Source organism: Petaurus breviceps, unplaced genomic scaffold, assembly GCF_028583685.1.
Source record: "Petaurus breviceps papuanus isolate PSGF00001 unplaced genomic scaffold, PetGlider_PUasm1.0 91041, whole genome shotgun sequence".
In the NCBI taxonomy this organism is placed as follows: domain Eukaryota; kingdom Metazoa; phylum Chordata; class Mammalia; order Diprotodontia; family Petauridae; genus Petaurus; species Petaurus breviceps.
In genome coordinates this window covers 11,689,840-11,706,324 of record NW_027187400.1, presented here as the reverse complement: position 1 = coordinate 11,706,324, position 16,485 = coordinate 11,689,840, and the positions used below count along the sequence as shown (strand labels likewise).

Below are 16,485 nucleotides of genomic sequence, written 5' to 3'. Positions count from 1 at the left end.
GGGCTTCCTGTCTACCATCTACTTCCTTCTCTCCCCTCCTCCCGTGCTACTGCTGGTATCTGGTTCTGTCCCTACTCAGCCTCCCAACCCCACCTCAGTCTTTGGCTCTTTCTCAGACAGTCCCCTGGCCTGTTACATCCCCTTTCCCCTTTCCCCTGGGGAAGTCTACAGATTAGAGGGAACCTGCTGAAAGGTGATATAGGGAAAACTCATGCCTTTCCCCACAGAAGGATCATTAAATGAAGAAAGCCCCAAAGGGTGTGTGGGGAGGACAGAGGACTTACCGGAATAAAGAAGGAGGGCTGGACAGGGAGGACCGAAGACAGGCAGAAACAGGGAAAAGTGGAGAGAGGCAAAGGGCATGGGCCAGGATCAGGAGAGGAGGGAGAGGTAGGGAGAAGGGGAGCAGGGGAGGGAAAGGAAGGGCCTCAGAAAGGAGGGATGGAGCAGATGAACAGGACAGAGAAGAACGAAGAACAGATCATGTTGGAGAATTCCAGGAGGGGAGGCACCATGGAGAGAGAAGGGAGAGATGAAGAAGAATGAATGAATGAGAGGAGACAGGAAAAAGGAGAGAAAGAGAAGATACCAGCTGGGCTGGATGTGCTCTGAGATAGAGGGGCAGAGTCTAGAAATGGCTGGGAGAACCGGGGGGCCCAGATGATGGGAGGGGATGATGGAACAGGGTAAGTGGTTCTACAGTGAATTAGGTCTTGAACCAGGCTTCCATGCCCAAGCTGCAATAGGGACCCCGCCCCAACGGTGACCATCCTCCCTCTCACCATCTGCAGCATCAGGCCTGAAATTGATGCGGATTTCGAACTTCCTGTAGGCATCCTTGATGGTGGGCAGAGGCAGGAAAGAGTGTGGGGTCTGGGTGAAGTAAGGGACCACCCTCTCTGTGGACAAAGCATGGTGGTCAGAGGGTATGACCCACTAGACATAGGAGGGGAGAGTTGGGGGCTGGCATCAGGGCAATCTCACCTGGTACCTCCAGACGGGCAAAAGCTTTCACTTTGCCCTGGCGGTTGGTAGCAGTACAGATGTAGGTGCCGGCATCTTGAGGCCGGACAGAGGGCAGTGTCAGCACATTGTTCTCGAGATGACTGTCTGGGGGGAGATCCCCCTCCAGCTGAAATAGAATATAGCCTCTTGTACTCAGCTCCAGCCCCTTTATCGTCTGCCTGGTGCCCTCGCTCTAAGGCCTGGTATCACACATGTAGGTCTTTGACCTTCTGCTATAGCTTGTCCATTATCTCTGAGAAGTCCTTCGTTTTACCCCTGGACTCTGTGATGTAGTATAGTGAGAGCTGAGTTTGGAGTCAGGGAACCCTGGTTCAAGGCCTGGCTCTGATACTCCTTAGCTGGGGACCCTGAGGGAGCCCCTGTTCCTTTGGAAGCCTCAGTTTCCCCCTCTGTAAAATGAGGGGCCTGGAGGAGGAGATGACCTCTGAGGTTCCTGTCAGATCTTAGAGGTGGATCCTGGGTCCCTTAATCACCAGCATCAGTCACAACCTCTGTGCGGGGGTGAGTATTTGAGTGCCAAGAGAGTCTGTTCCTAGGAAGTCAGCCCTGAATCAGGTAAAATACACTATAAAGGGGACAGCAAGACTGAAGGACGTTAGAGCTGTAAACAACCTTAAAGCAGTTAGTTCTGCTTTCTTCATTTTACAGATAAGGAAACTGAGGCCCTGAGAGACTAAATGGCTTGCCCACAATCATATACACATGGTGAGTAAATGTCTGAGGCAGAACTTGAACCCATGTCTTTCAACAATGTCTCACTTCTCTTGAGTACTTCTTTCATGTCTCTAGGTCTTCTCTTTCCTCCAGTTTGACCCTACCTTGGGTCTTTCTCTTCCTCCAGTGACCTTCACATTCTCTCTCCTCCCATATGGGTTCCTACCTTGGTCCAGGTGATGTCAGGAGTTGGGAAGCCGGAAGCCATGCAAGGGAAGACGGCTGCGGAGCCAGCGGGCACTCGGACCTCGGGAGGGGCCGAGATCTGGGGCAGAGCTGCAGGAGGTAGGAAGTACACATTGTGAGGTGCAGGTACCATGTGGGGCATAGGGGCAGGTCTGGGAGGGAGGATGTTAAGGAAAGACAGAGGTGGATTAAAAGGGAGGGTCTGATTGACATGAAGGGGGTGAAAGGTGGGCATGGCCACATTGGGAGCTCAGGGACCCCCAGGTCATGGGTGGGCTTGGTGACTGGGAACAATGCTGGGCGCAGAGATCAAATGACGTGCAGGACACTGGAGGGATCCAAGGCAGGCCTTTACCTTGCACAAGCAGCAGCACATGAGACTGGGTGGTACCCGCGGCATTGGTGGCAGTGCATCGGTACTGCCCAGCATCCGCCTGTTCCACGCGGGCAATCCTGATGGTGCCTCCGCTCTGCACAATGCCTGAGCGCAGATGGCCCCCCACTTTGCTCCAGGTGACGTGAGGCTTGGGGTCACCCAGGGCCAGGCACTCAAACTCCACAGCATGACCGACCACTACAGTCTGCACTGATGTCCGGATGTTGATGAGCACAGATGGAAGAGCTGGGGAGAAAGGGAGAGAGGGGGATTCAGAGACATGGGCCCCAGAGGATGGAGAGGTAAGAAGAAAATGCTTATCATGACCAAGGAGCCAGAGCAGTCAAACTCCGAGGGCAGCAAGGCAGCCACGTATGCCAACAGCCCTCAAGGTGGCATCCATCTCCCCACTCCAATGTTGTCACTCTGCAACTTACAGAAGCTTGGAAAGCCCAGATTTCTGTTCCTGAATCTGAATATATGCTAAAGAGTGGAATTCCTTCACTGACAGGAAGAACGAGAGAAGATTCACTGAGATCTTTGTGGCCTGGTTACTAGGTTGGCTTTGCCTTTGCTAGTGTGTTCCCCTTTCCTACATGTGTTCCTAGGGAATGTCTTGTGCACTGGGCTGGACTGTAAAGCTGTCTGAGGTCTTAACCACAGGGTCTGGAGAGTGATTACTTTGTTACATCCACAGGATCCCTAGTCTCTCAGGCTAGTCTGGGAGGTTATAATAGCTTAATACTGTGTAAATAAGATACATATAGGATTATCTCAGGGTTGGAAGGGCATATAATTCCTATGATTTAAAAGGCTATGTAATGTCTCTCAGACCCTTTCCCTTGCTAGTTTCCTTTCCTCCCCACCCATCTGTAGAGGCTCGAGGCTCCTTGACTGCAAATTTCCCAGATTAGACCCAAGGGGCAGCTAGGTAGTCCAATGGATAGAGCTCTGGCTCTGGAATCAGGAGGACCTGAGTGCAAATCAGACCTCAGACACTTACTAGCCATGTGACCCTGGGCAAGTCACTTAACCAAAAAAGAAAAAAAAAGAGACTTTTACCCACCATGAACAATTAGCTGTGCACTAGCCTGGGCTTGGCCCCATGGACCATGTGCACGGCAAATATATGTTCCTTGGCAGCTCTGGTCCAAATTCTGGATCCTGTAAAGAAATCAAAGTCCAATATTGCTTTGTTGATGGTGCCGATAAAAGCCAGGTAAATGACAAAGACAATAATGAGAATCTTAGTGGTTAACAGTTAGTAGCAGCTTTCTCCATCTGTAAAGACAAATCTCTATACTTCTGACTCTGTTTCCTCTTTTTAAAGTGGGGATGATACCTCTCTGGGCTGCTGTCCTGAGTCTCTCCAGGACTTTCTCTCTTCCTTCCCCCCCCCCCCCAATCTCTTCATCCTGAAATCTCACTGCAGCCCTGGAATTCACACACTGGACATGCCCTCTGCCCCTGTAGCTTCCCTGTCTGGTTGAAGGATTCCTTCCAGACCCTCCATTTCAAGGAGGGCATCCAGGCAAGCCATTCTTCATTCTTCTGGCAACCCCCCTTCAGGTTCTTTCCAGAACTTTCTCTCCATGCCCCCACTCCATTTTATGTGTTGGGTTCCCCCATTAGAACATAAGCTCCTTGAGGGTAGAGATTATCTTTTTTTTTTTTGTCTGCTGGTAACTGAATTCTCAGTGCTTAGCAGGAAGTCCTTAATGTTTGCTGATAGACTGATTAGTTAGGTGACCTCCTGGGGCTATAATGAGGAGATTACTTTGGAAACCTTAGCAGGGCTGTAATAGTGTTAGGATGATGCCAGAGTCACCTTATCCCCTACACAGAGGGCCTGAAGCTCTATCATGGGCTCCATGACAGGGACCCCAGAGACAGGACACCGGGCCCCCTCTCCTTGCCGTGTCTGCCTTCCCTCCTCACCGAAGCACCCCATCTTGCACAGTGTGACCCTGCGGCAGCTGCCCTCCTTCTTTGAACCACTGGATCTGGGTCCCCACATCACCGTCCACGGCGCAGTGGAACTCAACGCTGCCCCCGATGCCCTTGGTCTCTTGCTGAGGTGTGATGTGTATGGCTGGAGCTGAGGCTGCAGGGAAGGGGCCTGCAGGGTGGGCACCTGCTGGAACAAGGCTGGAGGTCAAAGCTCTGCCACTCATTGGCAGTCATGGGACAAGGGCACCTTCCTGGGCACCACCCACCCCTAGCCCTTCTGCTTGAAGACCCATCAGGGAACAGAGATGGCATAAAAGGATGGGGATTCTGACTTATGCTACTGAAAATTTCATCGGCTTTGGAAGTTAGAGACAGACCATACACATGTGACAGAGAAATAAGATGCAGTTCCTGACTTTATCTAGTAAAAATTGCTTTAATATTAATTTTCCAAAATTTCACTTCCAGATTCTCTGGCTCCCTCCACTTGCTCCTCTCCCACAGAGTGAGAAAGTTCCTGATTTTAAAGAGCCTCTCCCTCCCTCCCCCCCAAGCCCCCCTCCCCACCCTACCCTGCCCCCACTCCAATCCATAGGATTTCAGAGAAGAGGAGGGAGGCCTTTCAGCTAACATCCAGTCCAAAGATCCAGGCTCCCATTTCACAGAGGGTCAATGAGGCCCAGGGGAAGTGACCTGCCCAGGGCCAACCAGTGGTCAGTAACAGAACCAGCAAGTCAAAGCAATAGAATACTGTACATTCCTCAAGGGCAGGGACTGTTTGGTCTTTATATCTCCAACTTCTAGGACAGCACCTAGCACCCGGTAGGTGGTTAGTAAATGCTTACTGAATTGAATTACACTGAAATAAAGATCATTTCAACTAACTTTCACATTCAACAGAAAAAGAAATAACATGCATGTGGATCTCCCTGATATCCAGCCAGGAAGCACACTGGAGATAAAACTGCGTCATGATGACCTGAGTTCAGATTCTACATCGAACACTAACTAGTTTTGTGACCATGGGCACAAAAAACCCCCAAACCAATGACCCTATCTCCGCCTCAGTTTTCCCCATCTGTAAAACAGAGATAACAATTCCATAGACCTCACGGTGGAGTTGACAGATGTGAATAAAGTGCTCTGTAAACCTTAAGTCGCCATGTAAATGCTACTTATTATTATTGGCTGTTAGATTCATGAGTCTGGAGCTGGAAGGGACCTTGGGTCATGTGGCCCAAGCCTCTCATTTTACTGATGAGGAAGCCCAGACCTGCAGACTCTTCTCTCTGGGGGGAATCTCAATTTCCTGTGATGCTTTCAGAAGCCTCCCCTGCCTTCAGTGACCCCCTGCTTAGGGCCCACTTCTTTCCTGAAACCAGTACCCCAACAGAAATCTCCCTTCTCAAATATCCCTAGAGCACTTTATCTGGAGGTCCCCTTTGCTCTTCAACACTTCCTATCTAATAATAAGAAGAAAAAATTTTAAAAGCCTTCATATAGTGCTTCCTATGTGCTAGGCACCTTTACAAACACTCTCTCATCTGATCCTCCCAACAGCCCCGAAAGTAGTGCTGCTATTATCCCCATTTCACAGATGAGAAAACTGAGGCAAACAGAGGCAAAGTGCTTTGCCTAGGGCCATAGAGCTAGTGCCTGAGTCTGGATTTGAACTCAGGTCTTCCTTGACTGCAGGCCACTGTACTCCCAGCTGTCTCACTTTGTATAATATAGTACTATAACCCCTCAAAAGCCACTATGCCCCCTGAGATCACCAATTGTTTTGTTTCTCATCTCTGCATTCCTATCACAGAGCTCAGGCCCTTGCACACAGTAGGAACTTGATAGAGCTGTAGGCCTCTCCATTGGAGGGGTGCCTCTGGGTCTGGGTGGGTGTCAGCACCAGCACTAATAAATGGTGTCCAGAGAAAGTCCCTCTCCTTCCCCTTTCATGGGGCTCTTACCCTGGATTCGGAGGAGGGCAAAGGCCTGGGCAGAGCCCACCTTGTTGGTGACGAGGCATTGGTACTGGCCAGCGTCCTCGGGGGCCGTGGGGTTGATGTGCAACAGGTCCCCTCGAACAACTGCCCGTCTGGGGAGGCTGCCATTCACCCGACTCCAGTGAAAGGTGAGTGGGGGTGTCCCATGTGCCAGGCACTGAAACTGTACCATTTCTCCTACTCCTACCAGGGCCTCTTCAGGGATTGTTGTGGCATATGGATGGCCTGGAAGAGATAAATACAAAAGGGGTGAGGGGGGCACTAAGCAGTTGAGGAGGGGCAGCAGGTGTAGATTGCAAATTAGGTGGGGAGGAAGGATGAGCAGAGTTCAGTGAAGGGAGAAGAACAAAGAGGCTGATTAGCCCCAGGAACCAGCTCGGTTGGAGGTCAAAGGTAGAGATGGGCAGAGGTCAGAAATGGGTGCGATGGCTGTACAGTGATGGACACTGGGAGGAGGGCTGGCAGAGAGGGCACTCCAGTGCTGGCAGGCTTGGTGGGCCTGTGGGGCAATGGGAGTTCAAGGCAGAAACAAGAGGCAGGTGGGTTAAAAAATGGGGCATCCACGCCCAGGGCCAGAGGACTCAGTCCTTACTCTCCACGTGCAGGATGACAGTGGTCTCAGCATGCCCAGCTGAGTTGGTGGCATTGCAGATGTATTGGCCAGAGTCCTGCTGGGCAACCTCGGGGAGGATCAGGGTGTTGCCAGACACTTGATGCTTCCAGGGCAGAGGAGCCCGAAGTTTGGACCAGTGCACAGTGGGAGGGGGGCTGCCTAGAGGGTAGAAAGAACCAGAAGGAGTGGGGCTGGGTGGGGCATCCTTGGACCACCCAGACCATTCCCTAAGGATGATGGAGTTAAAAGTAGAAGGGATCATGGAAAAAATCCATTCAAATCATTCTCATTCCATTCAACTCTCAGCCTATCAGCAGGGAAACCAAGCCTTAGGGCATCTGAAAACATCTTCCTTTCCCAACCTCCCTCCCAAATCAAGACTGTTAACCCAATCAGCTTTGGAATTGAGGCCCTGGGCCCCAGGGCCCCAGAGGGGTGAATGATTCAATTTGCCTATCGAATATGGACACCCCAGACCCCCCCAGATAACAGTATTAAGTTTCCCCACCCATCAAGTCCCCCACCCAATTCAACTCCCACCAGGTGGGTGCCCCACTCCTTCCCAGTCTCAGCTACGTAATGCTTTGTTCCTAGAAAGGGTGTGTCAATTGGGTCCTCAAGGCTCCTACTCCCCATCCATGCAGTGACTCCCCAGATATTCCTCCCCTGGCCTCCACACCTCTCTATCACAGGTCTACTACTACTTACTTAAGAACTTCTTCAAGACCATAACTGTTTTTTTTTTTTAATATCTTATTCCCAGCACTCAGAACAATGGCTGGCACATTGCTGGCACTTAGGTTTTTCCCATCAATCAATCAATTAATTAGTTGAACCTATAGGTATTTCTGCTCCTAGAATCATGGTTCACGTCCACTTCAGACTGCCCTGTGCAACCCTGGCTAAATCACTTATCCTGAGCAGTGCCCAGACTTCTCTCGAGTCGCCTCTCTGCTTTGGTATGGGACCAAAAAGATTTTATTGTTCCATTTTACAGATAAAGGAACTGAGGTCAAGTACCCAAGGTGGCAGATTGTAAATGGAAGGGCCCACATCTGAACCCAGGTCTTCAATTGTCTCACCTCTTCCAGCTCTCCTAAGTGAGAGGTCAAGGAAGGCAGAGCAGCCAAGATGGTTCTAATAGATAAGCTGGAGCTCAGAGTGACACACAAGCCTCCTGGGCCCCAGATGTTCCAGAGCTGTTCACAGTGAAGGGCTGACTACTCCTTTTTTTTTTTTTTTTTTGCTTTTTGGAGGGCAGTTGGAGTTAAGTGACTTGCCCAAAGTCACACAGTGTCTGAGGCTGGATTTGAACTCAGGTCCTCCTGACTCCAGGGCCAGTGCTCTATTCACTGCACCACCTAGCCACCCCTTGACTACTATTCTTACATGTAGAGCTATAGCCCAGATCTTGATATGGCTTGTGGCTGCCCTCTCTATATATCCCACTGGTCATCGGAATAATAATATATAGTAATATTATATCAATATATGATATCAATTATAATAATGTTGATCAATATATACTTATATACAAATACGGTATGCTATAATATATTAATATTATAATAATATTACAGTAATAATAATAATGATGGCTAACGTTTATATAGAACCTACTATGTTCCAGTCACTGTGTTAATCTCATTTGGTCCTCACAACAGTCCTGGAAGGTAGGAGCTCTTATTGTTCCCATTTTACAGATGAGGGAACCAAGGCAGACAGAGGTTAATTGACTTGCCCAGAGTCACACAGCTAAGTGTGTGGGAGGGGGATTTGAATTCGGGACCAATGCTCTGTGTATTAAGGTGCTCCCCCTAGCTGCCTACTTCAGTAGACATTTACGTATTCATTTCTGGAGCAGTTTTAAGTTCAGAAATGTCCTTCCCTAGTGCTCTGTCCAGGTAATATTGACCATCTGTCCCTACCTGGGGGGCCATGCCCTCCTCTTTACCTGTCGCTGAGCAGCGCAGGACGGCAGTCTTCCCTGCTTCCACAGTCATCTCTGCCTCTTCCACGCGCACCTCAGGAGCACCCACAGGTGCTGTACCTGTCTCCACACTCACTTCCACCCGAGCCTGAGCAGAGCCCAGAGCATTCTGGGCCAGGCAGACATAAGTGCCTGCATCCTCTGGTTGGGCCTCTGTAATCTGGGGGTAGGCACAAGGAATAGAGAGAATACAGAGTAAGCTTAGAACAGACTCCTTCTAGCAATTTGGAACAATGACCAAAGAGCTATAAAACTGTGCATACCCTATGATCCAGGAATACCACTACTAGGGCTGTATCCCAAAGAGATTTTTTAAAAAAGGAAAAAGGACCTTTTTCTGATAGCTAAGAATTGGATATTGAGGGGAGGCCCATCAATTTGGGAATGGCTGAACAAGTTGTGTTATATGATTATGATGGAATACTATAGTGCTATAAGAAAATGTTGAGCAGGATAATTTCAGAAAAACCTGGAAAGATTTATATGAACTGATGTAGAGTGAAGTGAGCAGAACCAAGAGAACACTGTACACAGTAACAGCAATATCAACTGTGAATGATTCAGCTTTTCTCAGCAATACAATGATCTAACACAATTCCAAAAGATTCATTCTGGAAAATGTTATCCACCTCCAGAGGAAGAACTGATGGCATCTGAATATAAACCAAAGCATACTCTTTCCTTCCTTCCTTCCTTCCTTCCTTCCTTCCTTCCTTCCTTCCTTCCTTCCTTCCTTCCTTCCTTCCTTCCCTCCTTCCTTCCTTCCTTCCTCCCTCCCTCCCTCCCTCCCTCCTTCCTTCCTTCCTTCCTTCCATCCTTCCTTCCTTCCTCTCTCTCTTCCTTCCTGCTTTCTTTGTTTTCTCTCACAAAATGACTAATATGGAAATATGCTTCACATGATTGCACATGTATAACCTATGTCAGACTGCTTACTGTCTCAGGAAGGAAGAAGGGGAAGGAGGGAGAGAATTTGGAACTCAAAATAATTAAAAAACAACAACCAAACCCTGAATATTTAAAAATTGTTACATGTAATTATGAAAAAAATATTGTTAAAAAACAAAAAAGAATAGCTTCTTCCTGCAGTGGAAGGCTGCTGGGCCAGCCCCTTCCTTCTAGGCTGGCTCTTACATCTCCTTTAAACCTTGTCTAACAGTGAAAAAGAAAAAAAAATAACAGCTCCCATTCTGATGTGAGCCATGCTTTGGATGACTTCCTAGAAATTCTCCAGGATTGTCACATGAGCCTAGTGTCTTATACCTTGTGTAAGAGGGTTGTTCCATAGCCCTACCTCAGTTATTATAGAGGGCTCCCAGACTGAATCAATCAATCTGAAGTATGAACCAGGGGCAAATAAGGCTTGACAGCTCTATCGAATCAATGGACTAATCAAAAGCATTTCAACCAGGGGAAGACAGGATATATTGGGATTGGCTGGGGGAACAATTACCCTCTGGGACTTAGATAAGAAGTGCAGGCTAGTTCAGAACCCAAAGATTGAGAGGAGAGCAGCGCAGCCAAGCCCCTGAGAAGGAATCACTTGGGAGAAGTGAAGAGCCTGTCTGTCTCCACTACTCAGTGAGGATCAGGCAGATTCTGGATTTCTCATAAACGTCCTAGCAAAGCCCCAGCCACTCTGTCCTGGTTAAGGCTCTTGGGAACAGGAACCAGATAAAACCACATTAAACCAGATGGAGGCCAATTCAAACTGTAGTACCAGACTGACTCTGACCTTTGTGATCATACTCTGATATAGACTGTGTGGGGATCCCAGTAAACAGGCCCAACACCCACCTGTGACCCCCTCCCCCAAATACACAATGACAATAAAGGGAGAAGGGGTAACACAGAAACAGCAACTATACCTCTCAGACCCAGGGCCCTCTTCTGCAAAATAATACAGAATGTTTTAGCAGATTCTGATCGCCAGCACTATCTGCTGCCTTCACAACCATCACCTTCTCCCACCCACCAGCGCTCTCTCTTCCTGCTTTTTGGCAGGCTTAAATGTTGTCCCTCTAGGCTGGCAGCCTTCCCTAGCTGCTCTGCATCTGGGACAAATGGAATTTTAACAGATGACTTTTAGATCATAGTTAATATTTTTATATATTATACAATTTTAAACATATTTTTATATATTATATATACATACATATATAATATTTTTTTACATATTATACAGACTTTAGAGGTTGTACTTTCCCCTTATTGATGTTGGGAACATCAATACTAAGACACCAAGTCTGGAGCATCCTAATTTCTTGCCCTGGTCCCTATCATGCCCCCTCCCTGGTGCGGCTTCTTGACTGAGCCCCCATAGCCCTGCCCAGATCCTAGTTCTCACCTGCAGCACAGCATGGCTGTCCATGGGTCCCAAAGTCCGATGGTGATCCACCTTGAGGGGTGTCCCAATGCGCATCCAGCGGGCAGAAGGGCGGGGTTCTCCAGCACTAACACACTCCAGAGAGATAGCTTTGCCAAGCTTCACCTGTACGGGGCCCTTTGGGAGCACGGACACTGTGGGTGGTCCTACAGAAGGCAGGGAAGTGGGATTTATTGAGCCAGCCTAGACTGGGCCCCTGGGAAAATCTAGATCACCCAGGCCCCAGGGATTTTGTCCCACACACTTACCCTGCACACTGAGACTGACGACACTCTGGGCCACACCATAAGGATTGGAGGCCATGCAGCGGTAGGTGCCATGGTTGCTGGGCCGGGCACCCATGATGGTGATGATGGAGCCATTGGGGCTGAGATGCACATTGTCTATAAGGGAGAGGGCAAGAACAGGAGACACTCAGATCTGGTCCTGGTCCTCAGTCCTTCTAGGCACTTAAGGTCCTGACTGCTTCTCCTCAGTGCACTCCTGCTCTCTAAGTGCCCTTCTCACTCAAAAACAGAACTGAGGGTGTCGGAGATGAGCACAGCATGTGACAGCTGAGGTGGGGGGGCCTCAGAACACAGGATGTCAAAGCTGGGAGGGGCCTTATGATAGAATATTATATTTGGAAGAAAACTTAGATTAGTAAATATAAAAAGGACCTAAGAACATAGAATATTAAAGCTGAAAGGGACCTAAGAATATGGAATGTCAGAGCTTGGAGAGCTCTTAGAACAACAAATGTCAGAATGGTAAGGTATGTTGGAATACAGAATGTGAGATCTGGAAGAAACCTTAGAATAGAATGTCAAGCATGAAAGGGACAGAGAACAGAGAATGTCAATTAGGAGGGACCCTAGAGACCATTCAGTCCAGCTTCTAATCATACAGATGAGGAAAAGGAGGGTCAGAAAGTTGGCATGATTTGTCTAAGGCCTGGTAGCAGCTATGTGGCAGAGCTGGAATTCGAAACCAGGTCTCCTGACTGTATGTCTAGGAACTCTTCCATTATACTATGTTGCTTCTCCATGGGAAGATGCCAAGGACCTGCCCCTTGAAATGTCCAGTGCACCTTAGCCTGGGTCATTCTAGTTTCTCATGATTCATGTCCTTTTACTACTCACTTGTCAAGGTCAGGTTGCATGACGTTGCCTATACCATAAGGGAGGGTCATGGGACCGAAAGGCATCAAGGAGCAGCCTTGGATAGCTATATCATGGCCAAGTCCTCTGTGTGGCTTCACAGAATGACCTGTCACAAACTGTCCCTTGTCCCCTACTGGGAAGGGGAACACTCCTATCCCGGTGGGGGAGCACTCCTGTCCCAGTGGGGAGCACTCCTATCCCATTGGGGAGCATTCCTGTTCTGGTGGGGGAGCACTCCTATCCCAGTGGGGAGCACTCCTGTCCCAGTGGGGAACACATGTTCAGACTCAGAAGGAAAAGCATGTAGGTGCATCAGACTCTCTAAAGAGGCCCCATCTTGTCACTGCTTTCCCTGTTTTCCTGGGACCATCATGCCTCACACAGGCAGCCCAATTATCAGTCTCACTAATGCCAGTGGTGGGAGCCCTGCTCATCCCTCACATTTGCAGCAGCTGGAGATCTAAGAATCACAAGACTTGAGAAATGGAAGAGACGTTAGAGCAAGCCCATCTAATCCCCATCTGAGCAGGAATCCTTTGGAAGACATCTTTACCAAGTGGGCATTGCATGAAGAGCTCAGTGATAATGAACTCTTGCCTTGGACCCTCTTCTAAGTCTATTGTCAAAAGAATCTCATCCAATTCCTATAGGACCAGGAATCCCCTTTGTAGCAGTCCTGACAAATAGCCATGTAGTCATTTGAAGACCTCTAGTGATGAGAAACTCACTACCTCCCAAATGCAGCACATACTATGTTAGGACATGTCTGATTTTTAAGGATCTTTTTTTCCTTTTCACTTATAGTCAAAATCTGTCTCACTTTTAAGTTTCTACCCATGACTCCTGTTTTTGTCCCCTTGAACCAAGTGAACGAGTGGACACTAGGGGCCAAAGTGGACAGAGTGTTAGACTTGCAATGAGGAAGACCTGAGTTCACAATCCTCCCTCAGACCAGCTGTGAGTCATTTAACCCTTCAGCCTCAATTTCCTCATCTGTAAAATAGGGATAACAATAACACCTTGGGTTCTTGTGAGGACCAAATGAGATATCCTATATCAAACACTTTGGAAGTCTTAAAATGCCATACAAAGGCTATTTTCAGTATTCAGTCATGTCCAACACCTTGTGACCCTATATGGGGTTTTCTTGGCAAAGATACTGGAATGGTTTGCCATTTCATTTTACAGATGTGGGAAACTGAGGCAAATCCAGTGAAATGACTTCCCCAGGGTCACCCAGACTCCAGATCCAGCACACTATGCATTATGGCACCACCTAGTTGCCCTTGAGATGGACAACCAGTTCCAGTTGTCTAAGAGGCAGCTGGAAATTTGTGGCTTGTAGGGCTGGATATATATAGCTCTAAGGAATAATCTGAATAGAGATAACTGAACTCACTGCGCCACCTAGTGCCCACACAAAGACTAGCTCATATTAGCATAAGTAACATCCTTTTTTGAAGTGAGAGCCTTCTAAATAAAAACCCAGAGAACCCTTCCTCATGTAAAAGCCTAACAGAACTATGTTCAAGGCCTTTGGTTATCCCTGGTGACTTCTGACCCGTGGTTTTCTGCATGATAAGTCTCTGGCCCTCTCCCCTTATATGCTAGAGGCAAATGTGTCCACCAGCAGGGCCAGATAGCCAAAGCTACCAGGTCCCAGGTCCCTCCAAAGCTCTACTCACCTTCCAGCTCTTGGTTTCTCGCCATCTTCCACTCAATGCTGATAGGGGCTGCCCCATCGTGGATCAAACACTTGAAGGTGGCATCCTGGCCCTGTTGTACAGTGGCACTGGGGGGGTCAATGGAGATGACCGGGCTCTGGAGGCCTGGAGGAAACGCAGGTTTACTAGGAGAAGAGGGCAGCAGCAGAGAATGATCTTAGACTCAGGGGGACGGATGGCAAGGGGTTCAGGAGTTCCAGGGAGGTGGGCCACTGGGTAGGTAGAGGGGCAGGGCAGGGGGAAGACGCTTCATTTGGATAAGGCATTACTTCAAGCCTGCCCTGTTTGGGGGGTCCCAACTCACGGTAGGATTCAGCAGTAGTGGTGGAAGGCAGCACAGCAATGGTGAATGAAGACTCTTGGGGAGGGCCAGAGCCACCAATCACCCGGCACACATACTCGCCTGCGTCAGTCCGAGATACCTGGTACAGCCTCAGGTGGGAGCCATGGACCTGGGGGTCAGGGACATGACAGAATTAACAGGAGGGAGGGATGATCAAGCAAGGGCTTCTCTGCCTAGCTCAGTCTAGCATGTCTGATATTTCTTCAGATTTCTCCGAGAGGTTCCAGTAGGGATTGGGGAGGATGGGCAGGGGCTGCATGCTCAAGGAAGCCACCCAGTTGGTCAAGAGAAGGCAAAGACTGGGAAGGGATTGCAATTGTTTCCATACCTGATGTCTTGTGGGGAGGGTCCCCCCTCTCTTATACCACGTGACTTGGGCATGGGGCTGCCCAGGAACCACACAGTTCAAATCCACTGTGTGCCCTTCAGTCACTGTTGGGGATGAGGACTCAATTCTGATGGGTATGAAGGTGGCAGCAGCTGTGGGCACACACAGAGGGTTAGGGCAGCAGGAGATCAGTCTCCCTCATCCACTCCAAGTTCAATTCAATTCAATTCACATGATCTCAGAGTTAAGCTAGAGGGAAACTTAGAAATCCAGTCTCCTCATGTTACAGATGACAAAGCCAGGGATGGAAAAGTGGGTGACGTGTGCTTCCTCTGAGAGGACCTCTGATTTCCACTGCTCTGTGCCTTTTATGTACATGGTTGTTGGGATATTGGCTCTCCCATTAGAATGTGAGCTCTTTGAAGTCAGGAGCAATATTTTCCCCTTTCTTTGTATCCCTAGTGTCTGACACACAGTAGGTGCTTTAATAAGTGTTTGTTGACTGACTATATGCACCACAGCTAGTAAGTGGATTGGTTGAGAGTCTTTTGACTTCCAGATCCAGTCCTCTTTCTATTACCATTCCATTAAACAAGCATTTACCAAATGACGATTATGTGTAAGACAGGAGAGGCATGGTGGCGTAATGGGTAGAGACCAGTCTTGGACTCAGGAAGAACTGGATTCAAATCTTGCTTCTGATACATAGAAATGTACTAGCTATGTGTGGGTACCTAGGTGGTGCAGTGAATAGACTCATCTTCCTGAGTTCAAATCTGGACTCAGACACTAGCTAGGTGACCCTAAGCAAGTTACTTAACACTGTTTGCCTCAGTTTCCTCATCTGTAAAATGAGCTAGATAAGGAAATGGCAAGCCACTCGAGTATCTCTGCCAAGAAAACCCCAAATGGGGTCATAAAGAGTCAGACATGACTGAACAACAGTAATAAATTAGCTATTTATGCATGGATAATTCACTTCTCTCTCAGTGAGTACAAGATGAGAAGTTGCAGGTGAATGACTGAGCTGTATCATGGAGGGCTTTTCCACACTGAGAGCTCCCACATTATCCCAGCTCACACCCCTCAGATGTGGTAGGCAAAGACAAAAACTAATGGTGCCTGCCTTACATTCTACCCGAGAAACTCACATAGACAGATCAGCAGACAGACACATTCTGGCCACAGCAAATGAGCTCATCCTCACCTTGGCCCTGCCCTCTCCCTCCTAGGCATTGACCAAGGCTTCCCCATGCCTGGGATGCCTCCCTCCTCAGGGCCACCTGGTGACAGAAACCTCTCCCCTCAAGGCTGAGCATAGGACCACCTCCTCCCAGGAAACTTGCTGTTCTACCCTTAGCTGAAAGTGATGATCACAAATGCCCCATATCCCACTTTATCTTGTGTTATATTGTACGGATCTGAGGATGTGTTCTATCCTCCACAATGCCCACCCTCCCAGGAGCCAGTGAGCACCTAAAGAGGAAAGAGGGTCATTGCCATTTTTCATCTTTATATTCTTGAGGCCTATTAGATGGTCTTATCCATGGTAGTATTTAATAACTCTTTTTTGGATTGAACAGTCCCAGGGTCTTTAGGCATTGGTGAGGCTATAGCAGAGATGCATCTTCCTCCTTGGTTGCCCCCCTTCCTGTTCCTTAAACAGAAGGAAGGTCTATAGCCTTCAGAATGATAGACATGGCTGGTTTC

The 16,485-nt window shown here is 48.6% G+C and overlaps 1 protein-coding gene across 10 annotated transcripts in view; it reads right to left on the bottom strand.

The window, feature by feature from the left end:
• Positions 1-16,485, bottom strand: part of HSPG2 (heparan sulfate proteoglycan 2) — a 165,200-nt gene that overhangs the window by 15,461 nt on the left and 133,254 nt on the right. For 7 of the 10 annotated variants that reach the window (XR_011166546.1, XM_069078506.1, XM_069078507.1 and 4 more), the window contains 15 exons: positions 14,776-14,927; positions 14,409-14,556; positions 14,066-14,209; positions 11,487-11,621; positions 11,200-11,384; positions 8,820-9,015; positions 6,845-7,024; positions 6,217-6,477; positions 4,241-4,436; positions 3,369-3,466; positions 2,282-2,548; positions 1,907-2,016; positions 985-1,132; positions 783-899; positions 285-302 (listed from right to left, as the gene is read on the bottom strand). Coding sequence is in view for 9 of the 10 variants with exons in the window: in XM_069078506.1 (XP_068934607.1) it covers positions 285-302; positions 783-899; positions 985-1,132; positions 1,907-2,016; positions 2,282-2,548; positions 3,369-3,466; positions 4,241-4,436; positions 6,217-6,477; positions 6,845-7,024; positions 8,820-9,015; positions 11,200-11,384; positions 11,487-11,621; positions 14,066-14,209; positions 14,409-14,556; positions 14,776-14,927 (2,355 nt within the window). In the remaining variant the exon portion in view is untranslated. The remainder of the gene's footprint in view (positions 1-284; positions 303-782; positions 900-984; positions 1,133-1,906; positions 2,017-2,281; positions 2,549-3,368; positions 3,467-4,240; positions 4,437-6,216; positions 6,478-6,844; positions 7,025-8,819; positions 9,016-11,199; positions 11,385-11,486; positions 11,622-14,065; positions 14,210-14,408; positions 14,557-14,775; positions 14,928-16,485) is intronic. The other 3 variants (XM_069078508.1, XM_069078513.1, XM_069078514.1) reach the window with 1 other exon arrangement.